Source organism: Sinohyriopsis cumingii, chromosome 13, assembly GCF_028554795.1.
Source record: "Sinohyriopsis cumingii isolate HCF-2022 chromosome 13, ASM2855479v2, whole genome shotgun sequence".
Taxonomy (NCBI): Eukaryota; Metazoa; Mollusca; class Bivalvia; order Unionida; family Unionidae; genus Sinohyriopsis; species Sinohyriopsis cumingii.
The window spans coordinates 1,797,820-1,820,681 of record NC_142973.1 but is presented as its reverse complement, the minus strand read 5'-3'; the positions used below and the strand labels follow the sequence as shown (position 1 = coordinate 1,820,681).

Genomic DNA, 22,862 nt, shown 5'->3' with positions numbered 1-22,862 from the left:
TGAAATGAGTTGAATAATTTTCAGTTTTTGCAATCCTTGGCAAGCGAAGGCCAGAAATTATTCAACTCATTTCATAAATTAAAAATTAAATCGTTACCCATTTGAAATTCTGTTTATCATATAGTTTTAATTTTAGTGGAAAGGGTCTAGATAAATAGAACAGATGACTTTCAGTATTTCATTTTATTCTGGTTCATATACTGCGCTTTTCAATTCTTGCATGTCCAAAGATAATCCCAGATGTGACTCGAAGCAGTAATGCACAATTCAGTAAAGAGTAACAGTTGAAAGTAGAATTTATTTGTATATAAATTATAATTCAAAGAGCAAATGTCCCTCCAAATCAATAGAACATCTGACTCGGACAGTATAATTTTTCAACATGGGATCTCCAGTGGAAATTCCTGTGTGATGTCACATAGTTTAAGTAGGTCATGTCAGCTGGAGTAGTTGAGGTGCCATATACTTGGATTTCAATGAGACTGTTTACAATGTTTACACCAAAATGTGTCTCAATTACACCATGGACATTCACTACAGGATACAGCAGAAAATAAAGCATTCCACATGTTGGATATTCATGTTATGGGATGATTACAGAAATTGTAATAAATCTAGAAGAGTTGCTGAGTATAGAGGACATGTTGGATATTCATGTTATGGGATGATTACAGAAATTGTAATAAATCTAGAAGAGTTGCTGAGTATAGAGGACATGTTGGATATTCATGTTATGGGATGATTACAGAAATTGTAATAAATCTAGAAGAGTTGCTGAGTATAGAGGACATGTTGGATATTCATGTTATGGGATGATTACAGAAATTGTAATAAATCTAGAAGAGTTGCTGAGTATAGAGGACATGTTGGATATTCATGTTAAGGGATGATTGCAGAAATTGTAATAAATCTAGAAGAGTTGCTGAGTATAGAGGACATGTTGGATATTCATGTTATGGGATGATTACAGAAATTGTAATAAATCTAGAAGAGTTGCTGAGTATAGAGGACATGTTGGATATTCATGTTATGGGATGATTACAGAAATTGTAATAAATCTAGAAGAGTTGCTGAGTATAGAGGACAGGTTAAGCCATTTCTGATTTGTTTTCGTATGGTTCTAGTGATTCCTAGAATTAATGTTTTTGTGATTGGATATTTGCATTATATTATATGGATTATATTATATGGAAGAATACTGCTTTGGTTTGCTTGATCAACAGAGGATATGCTACAGTTCTGCTTGCACTTCTGCACTGCCTCCGTAATTCTTCTCCATTCAGTCTGTAGCTCCAGTATGGATGAGACTCATAATTCTTCTCCATTCAGTCTGTAGCTCCAGTTTGGATGAGACTCAATTCTTCTCCATTCAGTCTGTAGCTCCTGTATGGATGAGACTCATAATTCTTCTCCATTCAGTCTGTAGCTCCTGTATGGATGAGACTCATAATTCTTCTCCATTCAGTTTGTAGCTCCTGTATGGATGAGACTCATAATTCTTCTCCATTCAGTCTGTAGCTCCAGTCTGTAGCTCCTGTATGGATGAGACTCATAATTCTTCTCCATTCAGTCTGTAGCTCCAGCATGGATGAGACTGCACCAGGTGGAGTGATCTTGTTCAAGACCTTCACAAGACTCAAGGTCATTGTTGAAGTGTTTCATTGATGACTTGAGGGATTCTTTAAAGAGTTTCTTCTGACCACCTCATCTTTACAAGACTCAAAGTCATTGTTGAAGCGTTTCATTGATGACTTGAGGGATTCTTTAAAGAGTTTCTTCTGACCACCTCAGATTGCTTTTCTTCCAGCTTTCTGTCTAATATCTTTGATAGTGACTCTTCTGACATCCTGGTGATGTGGTCCGTCTATCTCAGCTGTGATTTGTTCAAAAGTGTTTGTATCCTTGGAATGTACAAACACTAAATGTAAAATATGCCTGCTATAAGATAATAATGTTTGTGTACTTTATAATATGGTTCTAACAGTAATAGCAACAGTTACTCAGAGGGGATCAGCCATTCATTTGGTGGCTATTTTGCACTGATCATTTGATACAATTTCCTTGTCACACCATAATTTGTTGTTCAAAAGCATAATACTCCTCACAGTAGAATAATGTTTATTAGTACATAATAATCAGAGATGGAAGTAACTTTTAATATTGTAATATTTTAATGTTATCTTGTAACTTGCATTTATTTGTAATAGAAATGTTCTTTAAGCTGTAGACATTAAATTTTCTCACTTAAGAGAAGAGGCAGTCTGTCAGATGAACAGACAGACAAACAGATGAATCATATTGGGAGGCAAATCCTGTCATTCTTAGTGTACATATTTGGTTTGACTCTAACGATCCTTATGTCTGATTTCCAGGCATTATGCAGAATCACATATCAGAACCCACATGTGTTCCAGGGAGTGATTGACACAGTTGGTCTCTCCACACTTCTGTCGACACTATCATTTGGTATCACTCGCATACAGCAGTCCATTATCACAATGTTTGGGGCTCTCATAGGCACAGGTGGACATCTCAACAGACTAATGCAAGACAAGGTATATTTAATGTAAAATTTCTTTTCTTTCTTGTTGAAGATTCTTTAAGATAAAATGTCACATGGGGTAGAACCGTTACCATCTGCAAAGATTTTAAAAATAGCACTAAGATAAAGCAAAAGGCCGTTATTGTTTGGACAAGCTTACAGTCATTTAGAAGTGTTATAATATTCTTACATCTTTGGTACAAAAAATATTTATAGTGCAATTATGAATAAGTACCCATTCTAGCATGATCTGTATTTGCATGAAATGATCTCTGAAGTATAGAAAAGGGAATAATGTCTTAGTCAGATTTTGTATTAGTCCCTGTTATATCATTTGATACTAATGGAAATGAAACATCACAAGTGACATATTCAACACAGATGGAAATTTCAGAGTTAAGGTCTGAATGTGGTCATTAGGATACAAGTACATCTCAAGGCATCATATTGTCAGACACCCTATTTGACATAAAACTTAACAGCATATTGTCAGACACCCTATTTGACATAAAACTTAACAGCATATTGTCAGACACCCTATTTGACATAAAACTTAACAGCATATTGTCAGACACCCTATTTGACATAAAACTTAACAGCATATTGTCAGACACCCTATTTGACATAAAACTTAACAGCATATTGTCAGACACCCTATTTGACATAAAACTTAACAGCATATTGTCAAACACCCTATTTGACATAAAACTTAACAGCATATTGTCAAACACCCTATTTGACATAAAACTTAACAGCATATATTGTCAGACACCCTATTACAGTGGTCCCCTTCTTATACATCTGCCCCTTCTACATCAGGAAAGTGGCCATATGAGACGGCTGGCCCTTCCAGAGGGGAACTATATTTGTGAAAAGAGTATGTGTGTGTATGTAGTAAGAAACCTAAATGTAATTTCAGAGCATTTAGTATCTTCATTTAAAAGTACATTAATTATTAAAAAGTTCTTCCTGTCTTAAGAATAGTCTTATTTCAAGTTAACATACATGAATAGTTCTTGTTCTTAAGCGTGAAATGCAAATGGGGTATTGTTGCCTTGCAAAACTATTCAAAAACATAATTTAAATCTTGTTGCATACATTGCTTGGCATTTAGAATAAAAAAATTTCCATTTACTCCATTTCCCACTGCTGGAGAGTATTCTCCTTGTCTGTTATGGTATTGTTTATTGAATCTTCCCAACATAAATTTCTTGGCAAGAATTCTTGAACTCTCCCCATTTTCATCAAGTTGAATAACTTTTACTTTTCTTTTTAAAGTATTAATTCTCCATTTACATGATGACATGTTCGAAGTTTGTAACGAATTATTCCTATGTAGTTTAACTATGTAGACAAAACTTTTTTAGATTAGATGAAATGCCTTGTTTATAAAGAAAGTGATACACATACTCTCACATTATTGTTTGGTCTTTGTCTGCTACTCTGTTTTGTTCAAGGTTAATTTCTGTCTGTTAATCCACAGAATCTATATTTTGCCATTGCTGACCATGTTATGATCTTGATAGTTATGTCCAGTCGTAATCATCAAAGAGAAGAACTCGACTGCTTTATCAAAGCTCAAAACAGTTTCACGCCATTGTTGACCCATTTCCTGTAAATTATGCCATTGGTAGACAATTATATAACATTCACTTTGGTAATACATTTACTTTAGCCAACAGTTCTTTCATTAACGAAAACTTGACATTAGGAAACAGACATATGTATAGATAATTGCATTACTTATCGCATGAAACAGATGTGTACATCGATATTGGGTGTAGCCAGGGGAGGTTGGGAAACAGTTAATTTAAAACTGTATAGGAACAATGCAGATTCTGATCTTTGACTGACTGGAGTTTATGGGTATGCTTTGACTCCATATTGATCAAACTTATAAAATTAAATATTTAGTTCTCATTAGTGAAGAAACTAGTTTACATATAAGAGATTTGAAAACTGATTTATTCTGTTGAATAGAAAGTAAGGTGGAATAAATTGGAATCAGAATTTGAATTTGGGTGTGCACTCAGGCTGAGAAGTTAATGTAGCCTATTTAGAGTTCATGAAATCTAGTATTCTCATATGTAACTGCACCTCTCCCTCGATAATTAGGGGGAAGTAACTACTACTATGCAGTTCACAGCTTTTCTTTAAAAGGTTTAATAAAGGCTAAACTCGAAAAGTCTTTAGGTCTTGAAATTTGTGACCATTTTGTTTTTTTAACCTGTGATGTTAATTTTACAAAGTTTGGCATGTTGATTCTTTGTTTCAGGATTTGTTACAGAAGATAATACGGTTACTGGAAAGTCCCTCTACAGTCATAAGGGCCAAGGGATTTGTAGTCCTGCATGAGGTCATCAAAAACAACCATGAAATGTTACTCAGCAGCTGTCAGCTTAGGTAGGTTACATGAGATGCTTACCAGAGCTGTAGATAAGCTGCATATTTGCATAATTTTAGGCAAATTTTTTATTCAGAATGCTTAAAGAATTGTTTTTGCATTTAATGTACACATAATAATTTGATTTTAAGTTTTTAATGCAACATTGTCATCATTGACAATGCGTCTTCCTCAGATGTTGTCAGCATATTTTTCCTGCTCTAAAGAGTCAGTGCTTCTTCCTCAGATGTTGTCAGCCTATTTTTCCTGCTGTAAGGATAGTCAAAGCTTCTTCAAATGTTGTCATTGTTATGTTTTAGGCGCTTTACAGTAACAAGAAAAGAGTGAAGACAACATGCTTTGTAAAATTTAACAAATAATTTATTTCCCTTGAAAAACAAGTTAAAAATACGAAAAAACTTATGCTTTTACGAATCAAATCCAAAAATAATACAAGAATTAAAAAAATAGAAGTCCTAATAATAAAAAGTCCTAAATGAATCTGAGTTGGAGTCCTGATAAAAAAATCCATGGAGGATGATGACGTATGCAGTAGTCAGTGTTGTCTTGATGAGTCAACTCTTCCTTGTTGAACCACATAAAGTAATATTCCAGTTTTAAATTCCGAATAAAATTTCAATAAATGTCTTTGTCCAAGAATTCTGTATGAGCACTTTAATATTTTCCAGGAAAAAGAATGAATAATTCCATAAAATAGAATTTCAACTCAAACTGGTCATAACAAAACACCTTTAAGTGTTAATGGTTTATAGCCCAACTGACTAAATTCTCTATAGAAAAAGGTTCTACACTAATTTAAGATGCAAAACAGATTCCCATATGAGGGTCACATGATCATGTTTCTAGAACAAGATAGACATTTTACATGCCTAACATCACATACTCCCAGTATGGCCTAAATTTCACTTTATGAATCTACACTAAGAAAGAATAACAAAATAAAATAAAAAAAGGAAGTTGTTTACCTCAACTTACTGAATCTGAATCAATGTCAGGAACTAGGTCAGCTTTTGATACAAAGTTTCTATTATTAGGTGTTTACGAGAAAACAGTCGGGTCAAACTAATTTCTGGAAAATGTCAAATCCAGTAAATAAAGTTACATTACAATAACATGTAATGGAATAAAAAAATTTTAAAACTAACAAACAAACAATTAAATTAAATCAAATATACATAACATCAGCATATTTTTCCTGCTCTTCAGATGTTGTCAGCTCTAAGTGCAGTCTGTTTTTTCTTTAAAATACATTACCTGATAATTACATAGCTTGCAAATCCAGCAAGCAAAGTACTTAAAGTTGTCTCTCTTGCTACAATTAAATCCGACATGGGTGATCCCACATTATACAGAGGTATTATTGGCAAATTCTGTCCATTCTGCAGTTAGGTTTTTTTAAAACCCCTATTTCAGATGTATTATGAATCAAGTCAAAATGATGAATTTTGAGAAAGCTAGCTTTTTGTAGTTGGTGTCCAGATCTCTAGATAGGCATCATATTTGTATATCTTACACACAGAAATTGACTGAAGTTGACATCTTTTTTCTCCCGCTTTAAGTACAGTCCATGTTGTGTGATGGCATGTTTGATTAACTATGCTGTAAGCTCAAGATCCAGAAGATAGTACTTGATTACTTTGAGAACATTGACTCAGATGGAGCAGTTCAATTAAAGACACCCAAGGGTATCATGGTTACAAGTCACATTCATAATGCTGAATCAGATTGGTATATTTAATATGTGTTAACCAATCAGCTTTTGTGTATCTTCATTGTTTTTCAACGTGCATGCTTAAGTAAAAGTGATGGACAAACATAAGCAAAAAGAGCCCTTCAAAGTTTCAGAACTGGCTACACCCAAGAATGACTCTATATTATAGCAATTTCCAATATCGTCTCATCCCAACATTTTTCCCACTTGAGTATCGCCTTAAAAACTCATGTAAACTGTGTCTGTATCCCTAAAAAATATGCACTTGGCAAACCTCTCCAAAGTCTCTACTAACTTCTCAAAGAATTACATTTCCGACCATGAACTTCTTTGCCTGTTGCTTTTCATTGGTGCAGCAATAGATTTAATCATCTTGGGTTGCTAGTTTATGGGACCAATGAAGCTGGTCGTATTTTTCATGCACAATGCCTGCATTATCAAGCTGTATGTTACATAGCATTTTCTAAAAGCGGCATCCAATAAACAAAACACAAGAACATGAAAAAGACAATAAGCCTGCTAGCAAGTTTAAACAATCAGCACATATGGAAAGGAATATTCATATTTTTGGGGAAAACAGGATAGGCAACAATTTGTTTATTGGTGTGTTATATATATTTAATTTAATTATTTGTCTTCTAGTTTTAAGATTTTTTATTTCATTATGTGTTATTGAATGGTAACATTGTTTGCTGGACTTGACCTTGTCCAGAATTGAGTTCAGTTCTGTTTGACCTGATTGACTTTTTTTTTATTTTTATTTTTTATATCATTGATGTAAACAACTAATAATAGCTTTTTATTATGTATGTTTAAGAGCCAACTATTATTCAGGTAAAGATGATTTTGGTCAGGGTTTTGGAGAATCCAAAGTCAGTTTTATAGGCTGTTATGTTTTAAATAAACAAGGCTCATTAAATCATGCTAGAAATGTATTTTTCGTTAAGTAATGGTTGTTTTTAGAAAATGCTAATTTGTGACCTGAGGTCAAATAGAGAACTATATTATCTTGTGATTGTCAGAATTCTACCACTTGTGCTTTAACATCTAGCACTGTAAGTTGTGTTATGTTGTGACCAGTTTGGGCTGAATTTTATTTTCATCAAATTATTGAATTCAAGTGATTACTTTCCCTGGAAATACAAAAGTGCTTTGACAAAATTCTTGGATAAAGACATTCAGTGGAATTTATACTGAATTCAAACCTGGAATAATATTTCTGTGATTCAAAAAGAGACTGTTGACACATCAGTACTATGCAGGCCATAACAGACACGCCATCACCTTCAAGTTTAAATCTCATATGGACTTGAAATGCGTTTTATTCAGGACTTTTTATTACTAGGACTTGTGTCTTTAATTCTTGGATTATTTTTGGATTTAATTCGTAATACTGTTAGTTCTTAATTTCTCTTTTTTCACTTTATATTAGGGGGAAATAAATTGTTTGTTAAATTTTACAAAGTTTGTTATCTTCTCTCTTTTCTGTTACTTATTTTAAGAGCACAGACTTGTAACAGAAAATTGGGTGCTCATCCTTGGGATATGAAATTTTGCTAAAATATTTCAGAAAACTGAAATTTAAATTCCCCTAGTTTCAGAATTTTTTCAATCCCATGTATTATTTCACAGTTTAGAAATCTTTAGTGAAATCAGCAAACTTTTTACAATGTCATCAAAAGTGGAGATCTTTATTTCAAATCCAGCCTAGGAGCAGTTTTACAGTTTGAAAAAAGATGAATTGCTTCAACTTGCCAGAAAATTGGGGTGCTGTTCTTTTAGATATATTAATTTTGGCTAAAATATTTCAGAAAACTGTTTTTTTAAAATTTAAATTCCCAAATCAACAGGCTTTTTTTTACAATGTCATCAAAAATGGAGTTTTTTCTATCAAATCCTACCCAGGAACAGTTAGACCTTTCGATAAAAGATGAACTGATTCAACTTGCCAGAAAATAAGATCTTTCTGAGGCAAAAGCTTCTTTAATGAAGCAAGAAATAAAAAATATTTTTGGTCCAGTATTTGATGGAAAAGAATGTTTTGGATAAAAGTGCTTTTGGTTTCTGTCAGTAAGTCTGTGTCAGACTCTGACATAAAAGTAAAGAAATTAAAATTACAATACAAGATAGAATTTGAGTTAAGAAAGCTTGAACTTCAGAAAGAAGAAAAACAGATGTAAAGGCAGCTAGAAGCAGAGAAAGAGGAGAGAGAGACAAATGCAGTTACCAAAACAACAAATGCAGTTACAGAAAGAAGAAAAACAAATGCAGTTGCAAGCGGAGAAAGAGGAGAGAGAGAGATGGATGCAAATGCAAATGCCAAAAATGAAGGAAGAGAGGGAATATCAATTTAGAATAAAAGAAATAGAGCTGGCAAGTGAAATGCACTTTCCCACTTCACATACAAATTCGGGTTTTTGATGTTACAGAGAATATTAGGTTAGTGCCCCCTTTTAGAGAAAAAGAAGTAGAAAATATCTTCCTTAATTTGAAAAAGTTGCTAAAAATTTAAAATGGCCAAGGGCGCATTGGACACAGTTATTACAGTGTGCACTTTTTGGCAAAGCCCAAGACATCTGTGCATCCCTGTCAGTGCAGCAGATTGCTGACTATGATCTGGTGAAGGAGTGCATCTTAAAGAGTTATGAGTTAGTCCCTGAGGCTTATCGGCAAAAATTCAGGAACTATAAAAAAGAAGCTGGACAAACTCATGTCAGATTTGCAAGAGAATAAGAGCAGTTATTTGATAGTTGGTACTTAGCCAAGAAAGTTGATCAAGATTATGAAAATCTCAGACAACGCGTATTACTTGAAGAGTTCAAGAACTCTGTCCATAGTGACATTAAGACTTATCTTGATGGGCATAACGTCAAAACCTTGGAAATGCTGCTCGTACTGCTGACGATTATTCCTTACCTCATACATTTTCTTTCATAACCAATCTTCCACTCAGCAGTCTTCTGGTAGAAAAGTATTTCAGCCTAGTACAAGCCTTTCTAAATTTCTATGTGACACAACTGTTAGCAATCAAGTTTCTGATAAGAATGATCAGAAATCCTTATCTCTTCCATCATGTACCTGTTGCAAGAAGAAAGAACACATTACTTCTGATTGCTACAAATTTAAAAATAAGCAGCAGAATCAAGACAGACCTATTCCAAATGCTCTTATTTCAAAGAGATCAAGGTCATGGTCATGTATTGAAAGCAATACATTTATTGGGTCTAATAAACCCCAGTCTGATTGTATTATGGGAAATTATGAACCATTTATGTCGAAGGGTTCTATATCAATCTTGGGTGATTTGGACAATCCCATCCCAGTTAAAATTTTAAGGGACATGGGAGCTTCTCAGTCTTTTATTATCAGGTACTTTGCCTTTTTCTGAGGAGTCTTCTTCTAATGAGAGTGTTCTTATTCAGGGAGTAGAGTGCGGCTTTGTTTATGTTTCTCCCCATTGTGTCAATTTGTCATCAGACTTAGTCTCAGGACCCGTGACAGTCAGAACAGTGTCTTCTTCACCCATGGAGGGCATTCGTTTATTATTAGGCAATGACCTAGCTGGAGATAAGGTTGTGGTTAATCCACTTGTAACTGACAAGCCTTGTTTGGATCAGAATGTTGATCCTATTGAAAGAAAATTCACTGATTTATACCCAGCTTGTGCAGTTACTAGAGCTATGGCAAAGAAAGCTCTTGAGAATGATGTTGACAAGGAAAGTATTCCTTTGGCTGACACATGTATTGGTCAGGCTTTTGATGAGGTCACTTTCACTCCTTGTTTGTGTCATTCAAAAGGTATTGATCACAATGGTCCTCTTTTAATGACTCATTCTCTTTATTCTAATCAGGGTGACAAATGACAATCACTTGTCGTTGAACAGGAAAAAGATCCTGAGATCTCCTGTTTGTTTCAAAGACCATTAGTGAAACTGAAGCCACAGAAGTACCTGTTTGTTATTTCATTAAAAATGGGATTCTGATGAGAAAATGGAGACCTCCTGAGGTACCTGTTGGTGATGAGTGGTCAGTGAACTATCAAATTGTAGTTCCAAAATCATACAGACAGGAAATACTTAGTCTGGTCCATGAAACTCCTTTGGCTGGTCATTTAGAGATTAATAAGACTTATCACAAGATCTAGAATCACTTTTTGTGGACACAAATTAAAACTGATGTTTGTAAATGCTGCAGATCTTGTCATACTTGTCAAATGGTAGGAAAACCCAGTCAGAAGATACCTAAGGCTCATCTGCAACCTATTCCTGCATTTAACGAACCATTTAGCAGAGTAATGGTATATTGTGTTGGTCCCTTACCTAAGACCAGGTCAGGTAATAAATACTTGTTGACCAAAATGTATGCGTCAACAAGATTCCCAGAGGCAATTCCTTTGAGGAATATTAAAACTAAAACAATAGTAAAAGCCTTGATAAAGATTTTTTACTCAATTTGTCATTACCAAATCTGTCCAATCTGATCAAGGGTCAAATTTTATGTTTGTAATTTTCCAGTTAATGCTTGAATCTGGCATTCAGCAATTCAAGTCAGCAGTGAAATTATGGTTTGACAGAACTACAATGGAGAGAACTTTTGAGTCTGGTGATACAGTTCTGTCTCTCTTGCTCATTCATCAAAATTTTCTTCAGATTAGGTATTATGGCCTTTACAAAGTTAAGAAGAAAATCAATGAGTTAAAGTATAATAATAGTACTCCTGGGGTCTAAATAAATTAAAGGAGTACCAATATGTTGAGAGAGATAATCAGGTTAATCATGCAATTATTTTATTTGTACCTGTCCCACTTACTGCAGATTTAAGCAAAGGAGTGCTTTCAGACTCAATTGATTTTGGAGTGACAAATCTTAAGAATTCTGAAATTATTTTAATCTTGACCAGAAACTTTAACATTTGCAACAGCAAGAAAGGAGTGAACTTAACCAGTTTTTACTTGAATATGAGCACTTATTTCCAGATGTTCCCACAAGAAGAAACAAAATCTACCATGACGTTGAAATATTAAATTCCACACCTGTGAAACAACATCCATACAGGATGAGTGCTCTCAAACAGGAATACTTGAAAAGAGAAATTCAGTATTTGCTGGAGAATGATTTCATAGAACCGAGTAAAAGTGGCTGGAGTTCACCATGTATACTTGTTTGGAAACCAGATAAAACTTTCCGCACTGATTTTAGAAAGGTTAACAGTGTGATTAAAACAGATTTATTTCCTTTACCAAAAATCGATGACTGCATTGATAAAATTGGAAATGCAAAGTATATCACCAAATTTGACCTTCTGAAAGGATTTTGGCAAATTCCACTGATGACAAGGGCAAAGGAAATTTTGGCATTCGTGACTCCAGCTGGACTTTATCAATATAAAGTGCTGCCTTTTGGGATGAAGGGTTTGCCAAGTACTTTTCAACATTTAATGAACATGATTAGGTCTGGTCTAGATAACTGTGATGCTTACATCGATGATGTCATCATTTGCAACTACACCTGGAAAGAACAATTAGCGACAGTTCTGATATTCTTTGACAGACTCACTGATGCAAGTTTGACAATCAATATTTCCAAAAGTGAGTTTTGCCGTGCTAGTGTAACTTTTCTAGGACATATCATGGGACATGGACAAGTTAAACCTATAGATGCTAAGGTCAAGGCTATCTCTGAATTCCCTGTGCCTATCTGTAAAAAGCAACTGATGTGATTTTTGGGTACGGCTGGATACTGTCGAAAATTTTGTTCCAATTTTTCCATAATTGCTGAACCCCTGACAAATTTATTGAGCAAGAAAATGAAGTTTCATTGGACTGAAAATTGTCAAGAGACTTTTGATAAGTTAAAGGCCATACTTAAGAGTGCACCAGTTCTTACAGCTCCAAATTTTAGTCAATCATTTAAATTGTCTGTTGATGCAAGTGAGGTTTGGGTTGGAGCAGTATTGATTCAAGAAGATAAAAATGGTGTTGATCATCCAGTGTGCTATTTTTCTAAGAAGTTAAATAAGCACCAAAGAAATTATTCAACAATCGAGAGGGAATGTTTGGCTTTGATATTGGCATTACAACATTTTGAAGTTTACATTAGTTCAGCTTCTTCATCAATTATTGTGTTTAGTGATCACAACCCCCTTACTTTCATCGTCAAGATGAAAAACAAAAATCAGAGATTGTTAAGGTGGAGTTTGTTGTTACATCAAGGCAAAAGACAACTGAATAGAAATATATTATTTCATGTATACTTTTTATCATTCATAAGATTTCTTTTTGTTATTTTTTTCTAAACCACCTGTATAATTAACCTATTATATAAATCTTTCTGTTTCTTATATGGTGGAAGTTTTATATATATTTAAATTAATTATTTGTCTGTTAGTTTTAAAATATTTTTTATTCCATTGCATGTTCTTGTAATGTAATATTGTTTACCGGACTTAATTTTTTTTTCAGAATTAATTTCAGTTCTGTTTGACCTGATTGACTTTTTTAATTATTTATTTCATTGAGGTAAATACCTAATAGAAACATTGTGTCTAGTTGCTGACCTTAAAATTAGTGACAGTTTTGGTAAACAACTTTTTTATATTTTTTTAAAATTCTTTCTCAGAGTAAGAATCATTTAGTTGAGTCTATGTCATGCCTGGTCTATGTGATGTGAAACACGTGTTAATTCATAAACAAACTTCAATTTTTTCCAGAAAGATGAACTCTTGACCCCCATCCAGGAATTTGTTTTGCGTTTTGGTTAGTTTTATAGATGATGTTATAGTTATGATACGAATTCTATCAGTCATGCCATAACATTTGAGATATCAAGATTGTTTTATGTTGGGTCCAGATTGGGGCTGAATTTTTATTTTCTTCAAATTATTGAATTTCAAGTGATTGTTTTCCCTGGAAATACTAAAGTGCTCTGATAATTCTTGGACAAAGATCTTTACCAGAATATATACAGAATTCAAAAACTGGAATAACATTTTCTGTGATTCAACAAGAGACTGTTGACACATCAGTACAATGCTGACCATTGCATACGTCATTACCTTCCATTTTGGATTTTCATTTGGATTCGAACTGTGCTTCATCTGGAACTGTTCATTGATAGGACTTGTGTTTTTTATTTCATGGATTACATTGTGGATTTTATTCGCAATACCATAAGTTCTTTTTCTTATCTTTTTACTTTGTAGTCTATTGAAATAAATTGTTTGTTGTCTTCACTCTTTTCTGTTACTTATTTTAAGAGCATAGACTCGTAAAAGTTAGGACTGGTCAGACTGGTGTCAGGATAATGTGACTGGGTGGCACATCATGCTACATGTCTGTAGCATGATGCCCCAGTGCTGGACATCATTATAAACTGCACCACAGCAGACATCTTAGCAATACACACACACACACACACAGACACACACGCACACACACACACACACTGACACACACACACACACACAGAGTGTATCTTACTAGCCAATATGCTTAAGCATAAAATAAAACTTAGCATTGAGATATAATTTTCATTGGATTTTTCTTTACCCCAGGTTGGTGATGTATCTAGAGAGGGACAGTCGAAGACAGACTCCACGCGTTACAAAGGGAGACAGCACTGATGATTGGGACTATCTTGGTCGATGTTTAGATCTGTTGATCAGTTATATTGCTGATGCTGTTCCAAATATATTTAGTAGGTATTGTTGTAATAGATTGACTTTGATATGCTGCTATTCCAAATATATTTAGTAGGTATTGTAGTAATAGATTGCTTTTGATATCCTGCTATTCCAAATATATTTAGTAGGTATTGTAGTGATAGATTGCTTTTGATATCCTGCTATTCCAAATATATTTAGTAGGTATTGTAGTAATAGATTGCTTTTGATATCCTGCTATTCCAAATATAAGTAGTAGGTATTGTAGTAATAGATTGACTTTGATATGCTGCTATTCCAAATATTAGTAGATATTGCTTTTGATATCCTGCTATTCCAAATATATTTAGTAGGTATTGTAGTGATAGATTGCTTTTGATATCCTGCTATTCCAAATATATTTAGTAGGTATTGTAGTAATAGATTGCTTTTGATATCCTGCTATTCCAAATAGAAGTAGTAGGTATTGTAGTAATAGATTGACTTTGATATGCTGCTATTCCAAATATATTTAGTAGGTATTTTAGTAATAGATTGTTTTTGATATCCTGCTATTCCAAATATATTTAGTAGGTATTGTAGTAATAGATTGTTTTTGATATCCTGCTATTTAGTAGGTATTTTAGTAATATATTGACTTTGATATGCTGCTATTCCAAATATATTTAGTAGGTATTGTAGTAATAGATTGTTTTTGATGTCCTGCTATTTAGTAGGTATTGTAGTAATAGATTGACTTTGATATCCTGCTATTCTAAATATATTTAGTAGGTATTGTAATAATAGATTGACTTTGATATGCTGCATGGCGTTAATCTTGATCCTATGTCCGTATCAAAGAATAAATAAATTTGTAACTGCTACATTTTATATTTTCTGCTCATTTTTGCATACAAATTAATCAAATGGAGCACCAGAAAATTGCAAGACCTTTAAATTAACCTGCACAACATACTTTAAGTTTTTTAATTCATTTTTCAAGAGCTATAAAAGTATTATTGATTGATAATTCACTAATGAAAACATTGCAGTGCAAATCAGGTCTTCATTCATAAAAAAAGAAAATTTAATCTAAAATTTATTTTGAGTCTTAAATGCTTACCTTTAAAATGGAGTTTTAATCTTTGTTTCATTCAGATATAAAAGAAATTAAAATATCTTGTTTAGTATAATGTCCTATCTTCCTGGCAGTTTTGTACCCCTTGTCCCCATTTTTGAAATGAGAAGCTTCAAGGATATAAACAATGGATAAAACTTACTTATATTATTAATCAATATATAATTTCTAGCCTGGTTGTTGCCATCTCTAACACTGTCATCTTGTTCATGTTTCAAACCAAATGGGAGCTTTTAAAAAACACACCTGCCATATTTGCACGGTCAAATGTATTTTTTTGAGACAGCAGGAGTTCATTGTCTTCTATAAGGTTTGAAAAATTCCCTAAATGTTCATAACTTAGGCTGTTACATCCATTGGATTCCATGTATGAAAGACTTAACACTGTTTGTCCTATTATTTTGTTTAGTTTATTTGAGAAATATTAAAACTATACGTCACAAATATGGGCTGCAGACAACAGTTTTTTAACTTTTTCTGTATCACTGAAAATAAACTTTTCCAGGAGCCAGAAAAGGACAGCAAATAGGCTGCTTATTTACCGTGAAAACTTTGTTTAGCTTGAAAAGCAATCAAAATGAAAGTGTTAGGGATTCCCTAGCAACAGTCAGGTTAGAAGTTATAAATTTATAAATGAAATGACTAACTTAGTGACATTGTTTGTACCTTTGATACTTTTTGTTTTAAAATCACAAGGAGTACAAAGTGCCAGTGTGATAGGCACATATTTGGCAGGCTGTTCGATTTTTAGATTCTGTGGCTAGTTCATGTTAAAGTAGCAGATTGTAGCAAAATTAGGATTATAGAGTAGTGTTGTGGGCCCATAATTTTGCTTTGAGTTTTCAGTTTTGTTCATGTTTTGGAGTTGGAATCAAGAGAAGGCAAATATGTCTGGGCTAAGCAAGTTTTCATGGTGAAGTGAAGAGTTTGATTGATTGATTTCTTCTCCGAATACATTCCCCCATCACATTATCCTTCTGAAATAAGTTCTGCTACTTCTTGAATCCAGCCCACCCAGAAAGAAAACATGCTGTATTTCCCATCTCCGTATACCATTACCTACCCTTACCACTTGTTAGTTGGCTACCTGTCAACTGGATGTTTACCAGTTTAAGATTTTGCTAGGTAGTATCAGCATCATCCTGTTGCTAAGTAGTATCAGCATCATCCTGTTGCTAGGAAGTATCAGCATCATCCTGTTGCTAGGTAGTATCAGCATCATCCTGTTGCTAGGTAGTATCAGCATCATCCTGTTGCTAGGTAGTATCAGCAGCATCCTGTTGCTAGGTAGTATCAGCAGCATCCTGTTGCTAGGTAGTATCAGCATCATCCTGTTGCTAGGTAGTATCAGCATCATCCTGTTGTTATGTAGTATCAACATCATCCTGTTGTTAGGTAGTATCAGCATCATCCTGTTGTTAGGAGGTATCAGCATCATCCTGTTGCTAGGTAGTATCAGCATCATCCTGTTGTTAGGTAGTATCAGCATCATCCTGTTGCTAGGTAGTATCAGCGTCATCCTGTTGCTAGGTAGTATCAGCGTCATCCTGTTGCTAGGTGTATCAGCATCATCCTGTTACTAGGTAGTATCAGCAGCATCCTGTTGCTAGGTAGTATCAGCATCATCCTGTTGCTATGTAGTATCAACATCATCCTGTTGGTAGGTAGTATCAGCATCATCCTGTTGCTAGGTAGTATCAGCATCATCCTGTTGCTAGGTAGTATCAGCATCATCCTGTTGTTAGGTAGTATCAGCATCATCCTGTTGCTAGGTAGTATCAGCGTCATCCTGTTGCTAGGTAGTATCAGCATCATCCTGTTGCTAGGTGTATCAGCATCATCCTGTTACTAGGTAGTATCAGCATCATCCTGTTGCTAGGTAGTATCAGCATCATCCTGTTGCTATGTAGTATCAACATCATCCTGTTGTTAGGTAGTATCAGCATCATCCTGTTGCTAGGTAGTATCAGCATCATCCTGTTGTTAGGTAGCATCAGCATCATCCTGTTGCTAGGTAGTATCAGCATCATCCTGTTGCTAGGTAGTATCAACGTCATCCTGTTGCTAGGTAGTATGAGCGTCATCCTGTTGCTAGATAGTATCAGCATCATCCTGTTGCTAGATAGTATCAGCATCATCCTGTTGCCAGGTAATATCAGCGTCATCCTGTTGCTTTTGATATAGATTAAAATAAGCATTATATCTACTGATCCATTTTGAAAGTCAGTATAGTTATTCTTTATGAATGCATTTGACACATGTTGGTCTTCAGTATTATTATTTTTTTATCTGTCTTTGTGCAATTTTTTTGCAGTTTGTGGGCTTAAGTTTTTTAAAACATTTTGTTTATCATTGGTGCTAATTGTCGTTTGCTTCGTCCTGCTTTTAGCCCCTTCTTTTATTAGTAACAAGTGTTATAAGTGTTTTATGTGAACACTTATAGGTTCACTTCCATTGTTTTTGTTGTTCATGTGGTTTCATTTATGACAACAAAATGTTCAAAGTTGACAAGATTCAAAGTCAGCAAGGATACACATTACATGTGTCGTGTACACTAAGTGTTTATCTACTTCACCATGCATTGTCTGCTCAGAGTGGTCAGAAGGAGTTGAATCCACAGTTCTGAACAAGAGCTTAAAGAGAATAGATTGATGGATGAAGTTAAAATCAACAGAAAGCAACATCTTGAGCCTTGCCCTGAAGAGGTGGATGAAGTCAAAATTGACAGAAAGCAACATCTTGAGCCTTGCCCTGAAGAGGTTGTCCATAGCAAACATGAGGAACACTATTATGGTCCCTCTTATCCTTTGAAGATTGTGTGTACAATGTCCACTGCGACTGTTGTATTGATAGCTTGAATTGGAGGGGTAGTGTGCTTCAGAGATGCTGCATCATTCCCAGATGCTGCTTGAGTCACAAAGGCAGAGACTTTTGCAGGAAATTATCCAGTTGCCTTGGGTGAATTTCTGTCCCACTGCTTTTTCACTTGCAGTCAAATCTGCCACTAATGGCCACTTGTTGTTGTTGTTGCGGGGTTTAACACCATTTTTCAGCACATGATAGGCTATGCATGGCTGGCCCATAGTAATGGTGGAGGAAGAACCCAGGAAAACCCCGGGAAGAACCACCGACCCACAAGAAGCTACTGGCAAGCTTTCTCACATACCCACATTAGCCGAATCTTAGACTCAAACGCACGAAGACAGAGGTGAGATGGCAGTGATCTGTAATGGAGAGTGCTTTAGACCACTCAGGGCTCCCTCTAATGTCCACTCATGGGAAAAGATAAAACAGGCTGTTGCACAAAGGTGACTGCTGTACACAGCTACACCTTTTAAAATTGGTTCTTCAACAAATACCATTCATTAAATATCAACATTATTATTATTATTATTGTTATTATTATTATTATTATAATATTATCAAGATCGTTTTATGTGCACTGTACAACAAAATCATTATTACAGGTGTATCTTGTTCTCTCCCAAATTTATGTTCCACTCAAGTTTATCATCAATATCAAAAGACAGTAGGCTTATGTAAGAAGTTTGTGATGAACAGAAAATCAAAAGAAGCCATATATGGCTATTTGTTATGACCAGTGAACTGACACTTCACCTGCTTTTACAGATATGTTTTGAATATTGAATGACCCCTGACCATAATGAAAAGGGATGTTGCTTGTATCACTTCGCAAAGATGCACTTTTTTATTTAGAGAGAGATAGTTTTATTTCAGATAGTTGAAAATATCTGACTACATGATTAGGGTGACTTCCATTTCCATTGCAATAACACAACTTCTTTTCCCACCTGTGACCTAGCAAACAAATTGCTTCCATGCTCTATCCTAACAACTGCTTTACTTTTGAATTTGACATATTGACACCTTTGAGTTACTCTAACATGACTGGAGTTACAAGTACAGGTCAGATATGAAATGGTTGAACATCAATTCACATCATTTTTCTTTATTTAAACAATGCCTTCCTCAGGAATCAGACATTAAGTTTGCATACATAAACTAAATGGACAGTGTTGATTTGCTCTAGTGACCACTTATAGCAGTGTTGATATGCTCTAGTGACCACTTATAGCAGGGAGAAACCAATGTTTGGTTAGGAAACACTTTGCCGCTGACTGCAGAAGGCAAGTGATTATTACATATACGACATATGTGTAGGAAATTTGGGGGAGGGGAATAGCCATTGTGAACAGGTAACTTTTGAGTAAAGGTGACCATTGGGACAGGTTTGATTGCATAATGGCATGGAGTTGATGGAAAGGTGACCATTGGGACAGGTTTGACTATATAATGGCATGGAGTTGATGGAAAGGTGACCATTGGGACAGGTTTGACTGTATAATGGCATGGAGTTGATGGAAAAGTGACCATTGGGACAGGTTTAACTGTATAATGGCATGGAGTTGATGGAAAGGTGACCATTGGGACAGGTTTGACTGTATAATGGCATGGAGTTGATGGAAAGGTATCCTCCAATTGCCCAGTGAGGACAAGTCCCTTTCACTCTGCAAGCCAGCCAACCAGTCCAGCTGCCTGTCTAACCATGTCTTCTCATTAGTGACCAAATATCCATTATGTCAGTGGGCCATGCCACATACTGGCCAGCCGTTGTGCTGTATACAGAGTTTTACAGGGACCTGTCAAACCAGTCTGTCAACTTTGCCACCTATACCAGTTGTCAAGCCAACAGTCCAACCAGTGTCTGAACCAACCATCCATCTACCCATCCAGAACACTTTTCGGCTACCCATGTAACTGGCCATATTGGCTGTGTCGCTTGCCCAGTAGCCAGTTCAACCAGCGGGGAGGCTTATCTGGTGGGTGGATACAGTGCCACACACAGAGATGATGGCACTGCTTCATCTGTATTGCCGGTCTGATCTGTGCAGACATAGAAGTAATGCCAAAAGAAGACAGCCCTCGCAGTGAGTGGGTGAACAGCCTCAATCAATAGGTTAGTCCAACCCACACTGGAGCATATGGTGTTCAGCTTCATTGGACAAATTTACAGGATTGTTACACTCTCAGAGTGTCAATCACTGCCATATGTGAGCTAAGCCTATAAGTTTAAAGCTTTGGTAGAAATGAAAGAAGAGAACAAAATCCCTTCTTCCATCTACTGCCACTTAGCGATCTCTTATTGTCTGTCACAGTCCGTGGAAAATGGAATCCAGAGGAGAAATCACTCCACATCAAAATCATTTGGAGATGAAGGCTGTAGTGAATGCATTTGATTTGGAAGCATCAACTTTGCAGGAGAGTGCTCCTCATAGTTATTAGTGGTGGTGTCCTAATTACTTTAATATCAGGGGAAGAAATCGCCCAACCTATGCCTTTAGGTCTGACAATTCCTGTGTTCCATGTTTGTAGCTAAAGATCACATTTCAGATCAGATACATTCCTGGCAGACTCAGTTTTCCTAGTTGACTTGTTATTGAGATGGGGTCAGACTATTCAAACCAGGTGGTCCATTCACATGTCAGTCTTTCAGCAGATTTGTGCACTTTGATTGGGTGTCCCTTGATAAATTGTTTTGTGATGAGGCAGAACCAAAATCTGCCCACCTTCATTTCTCCAGTCCTGGATCCCAAAGTCTGGTCAATGGATACTCTTTCAATCTGTTGCAAGATGGTTGGAGGCTATGCCTACCCACATGTTCTGGTTGTTAGGGACTGGTACAAAACAACATTTCTTTGAACCCTCAGCTGGTTAACTTTTTTCTCTAGCATCTTGAGGTAAAAAGCTTTGTCTTATTACTGTGAGATATGATTTCTCCATTATTCCAACACATTCATGCACTTTGGTTGAGAGAATATAAAGATCTGTCAGAATCGCTTTTATAGGCTTTGACTTGCTAAACTCCTATCAGTTTGAGCCTTTAGCTACAATCTTCCTGAAGCTACTATCATATAAAATACAATTTTCCTGAAGCTACTGTCATATAAAATACAATCTTCCTGAAGCTACTATCATATAAAAGCCTTTAGCTACAATCTTCCTGAAGCTACTATCATATAAAAAGCTTTTAGCTACAATCTTCCTGAAGCTACTGTCATATAAAATACAATCTTCTTGAAGCTACTATCATATAAAATACAATCTTCTTGAAGCTACTGTCATATAAAATACAATCTTCTTGAAGCTACTGTCATATAAAATACAATCTTCCAGAAGCTACTGTCATATAAAATATGTTTTCTGACAGTCTTATGTTCCACGTGCATGGTGAGCAAGTTGCATGCCTTTTCAATGAACCTCCATTTCAGATAGAATGGCTTTATGGTCCTAATCCTTATGAAAATTCAAGCTTGTGAGATTAGAGCATTTTTGTTAATGTACCAGTCTGCAAACTGGTAAACATCACATGGATGCATTGTTATCTTGCAAGAACTAAGGGGAGGTAATGGATAAGAAATTATTTCCTTTTGTCTATTTTCATGTTTTATGTGGGATGGAAATAAGAGGTAGTGGAGCTATTTTCCTTACATTAAGGAGATCAAATAAGAATTCTCAGAGAAACATAATATACTAAAATTAATTTATTTTCTGGTTATTGAAGTTTTAATGTATTAGTTATATAACTCCTTAGCATGATTTATTTGGTAAGTATAAATTGTTGTATTTGATAAAGAGGGGGGCTTTAAAAACTTATATCACGCTGCATGTGTGAAAGAAAAACTATATAATTACCTTATCCAACCAAAGGTCACATTTGAATATTTTTATTCTGCACTGACTTCTTTCTCTTGGAATCATTGTTATTATTGTTTTAAAATGTGTTATTATTATTATCTTCATCATTACTGCATTCTCCATTCCTACTGGGGGCCACAAGGGGCTGAGAGGTCTAAAGCGCTCTCCATTACGGATCACTGCCATCTCACCTCTGTCTGCGCCGGTTCGATTTTCAGATTCAGCCAATGTGGGTATGTGAGAAAGCTTGCCAGTAGCTTCTCGTGGGTCAGTAGTTGTTTCCACCATTAATACTGGCCACCATGTATAGCCTATCGTGTGCTGAAAAATGGTGTTAAACCCCACAACAACAACAACCATTCCTGCTGCAGTTATAAAGTAGCATCATTAGCCTTACACTGTGTATGCTATAACACATCTTCAGGACTTAATGCCCTCATTTTAGGCTATTTCAGGAAGACTGGATATGAAATCCTGGAGATCTAGGATGTTTATAAAGTTTCCATATGATTGCTTTGGAACAAATATATCACTAGATATTTATTTCATTGGGATAATTTTATTTAAAGAACAAATGTTGCAGATATTGCAGACGTGAACATTGGTTGGTCAGTGAATAGTACTTCGACATCTAGGAAAAACTGTATTAGACACCTGTACACTGAGAATAAAATCTGAATTTACACTTTAGTTATATCATTGTTTATCTAAT

The 22,862-nt window shown here is 35.2% G+C and overlaps 1 protein-coding gene across 2 annotated transcripts in view; it reads left to right on the top strand.

Annotated features, from left to right (window-relative positions):
- The window catches only part of LOC149784842 (inactive serine/threonine-protein kinase ULK4-like), a 132,543-nt gene that overhangs the window by 54,921 nt on the left and 54,760 nt on the right, over positions 1–22,862 (top strand). For both annotated transcript variants that reach the window (XM_089978407.1, XM_089978406.1), the window contains exons 18-20: positions 2,373–2,555; positions 4,818–4,945; positions 14,209–14,351. In XM_089978407.1, coding sequence (XP_089834533.1) covers positions 2,373–2,555; positions 4,818–4,945; positions 14,209–14,351 — 454 coding nt within the window. The remainder of the gene's footprint in view (positions 1–2,372; positions 2,556–4,817; positions 4,946–14,208; positions 14,352–22,862) is intronic.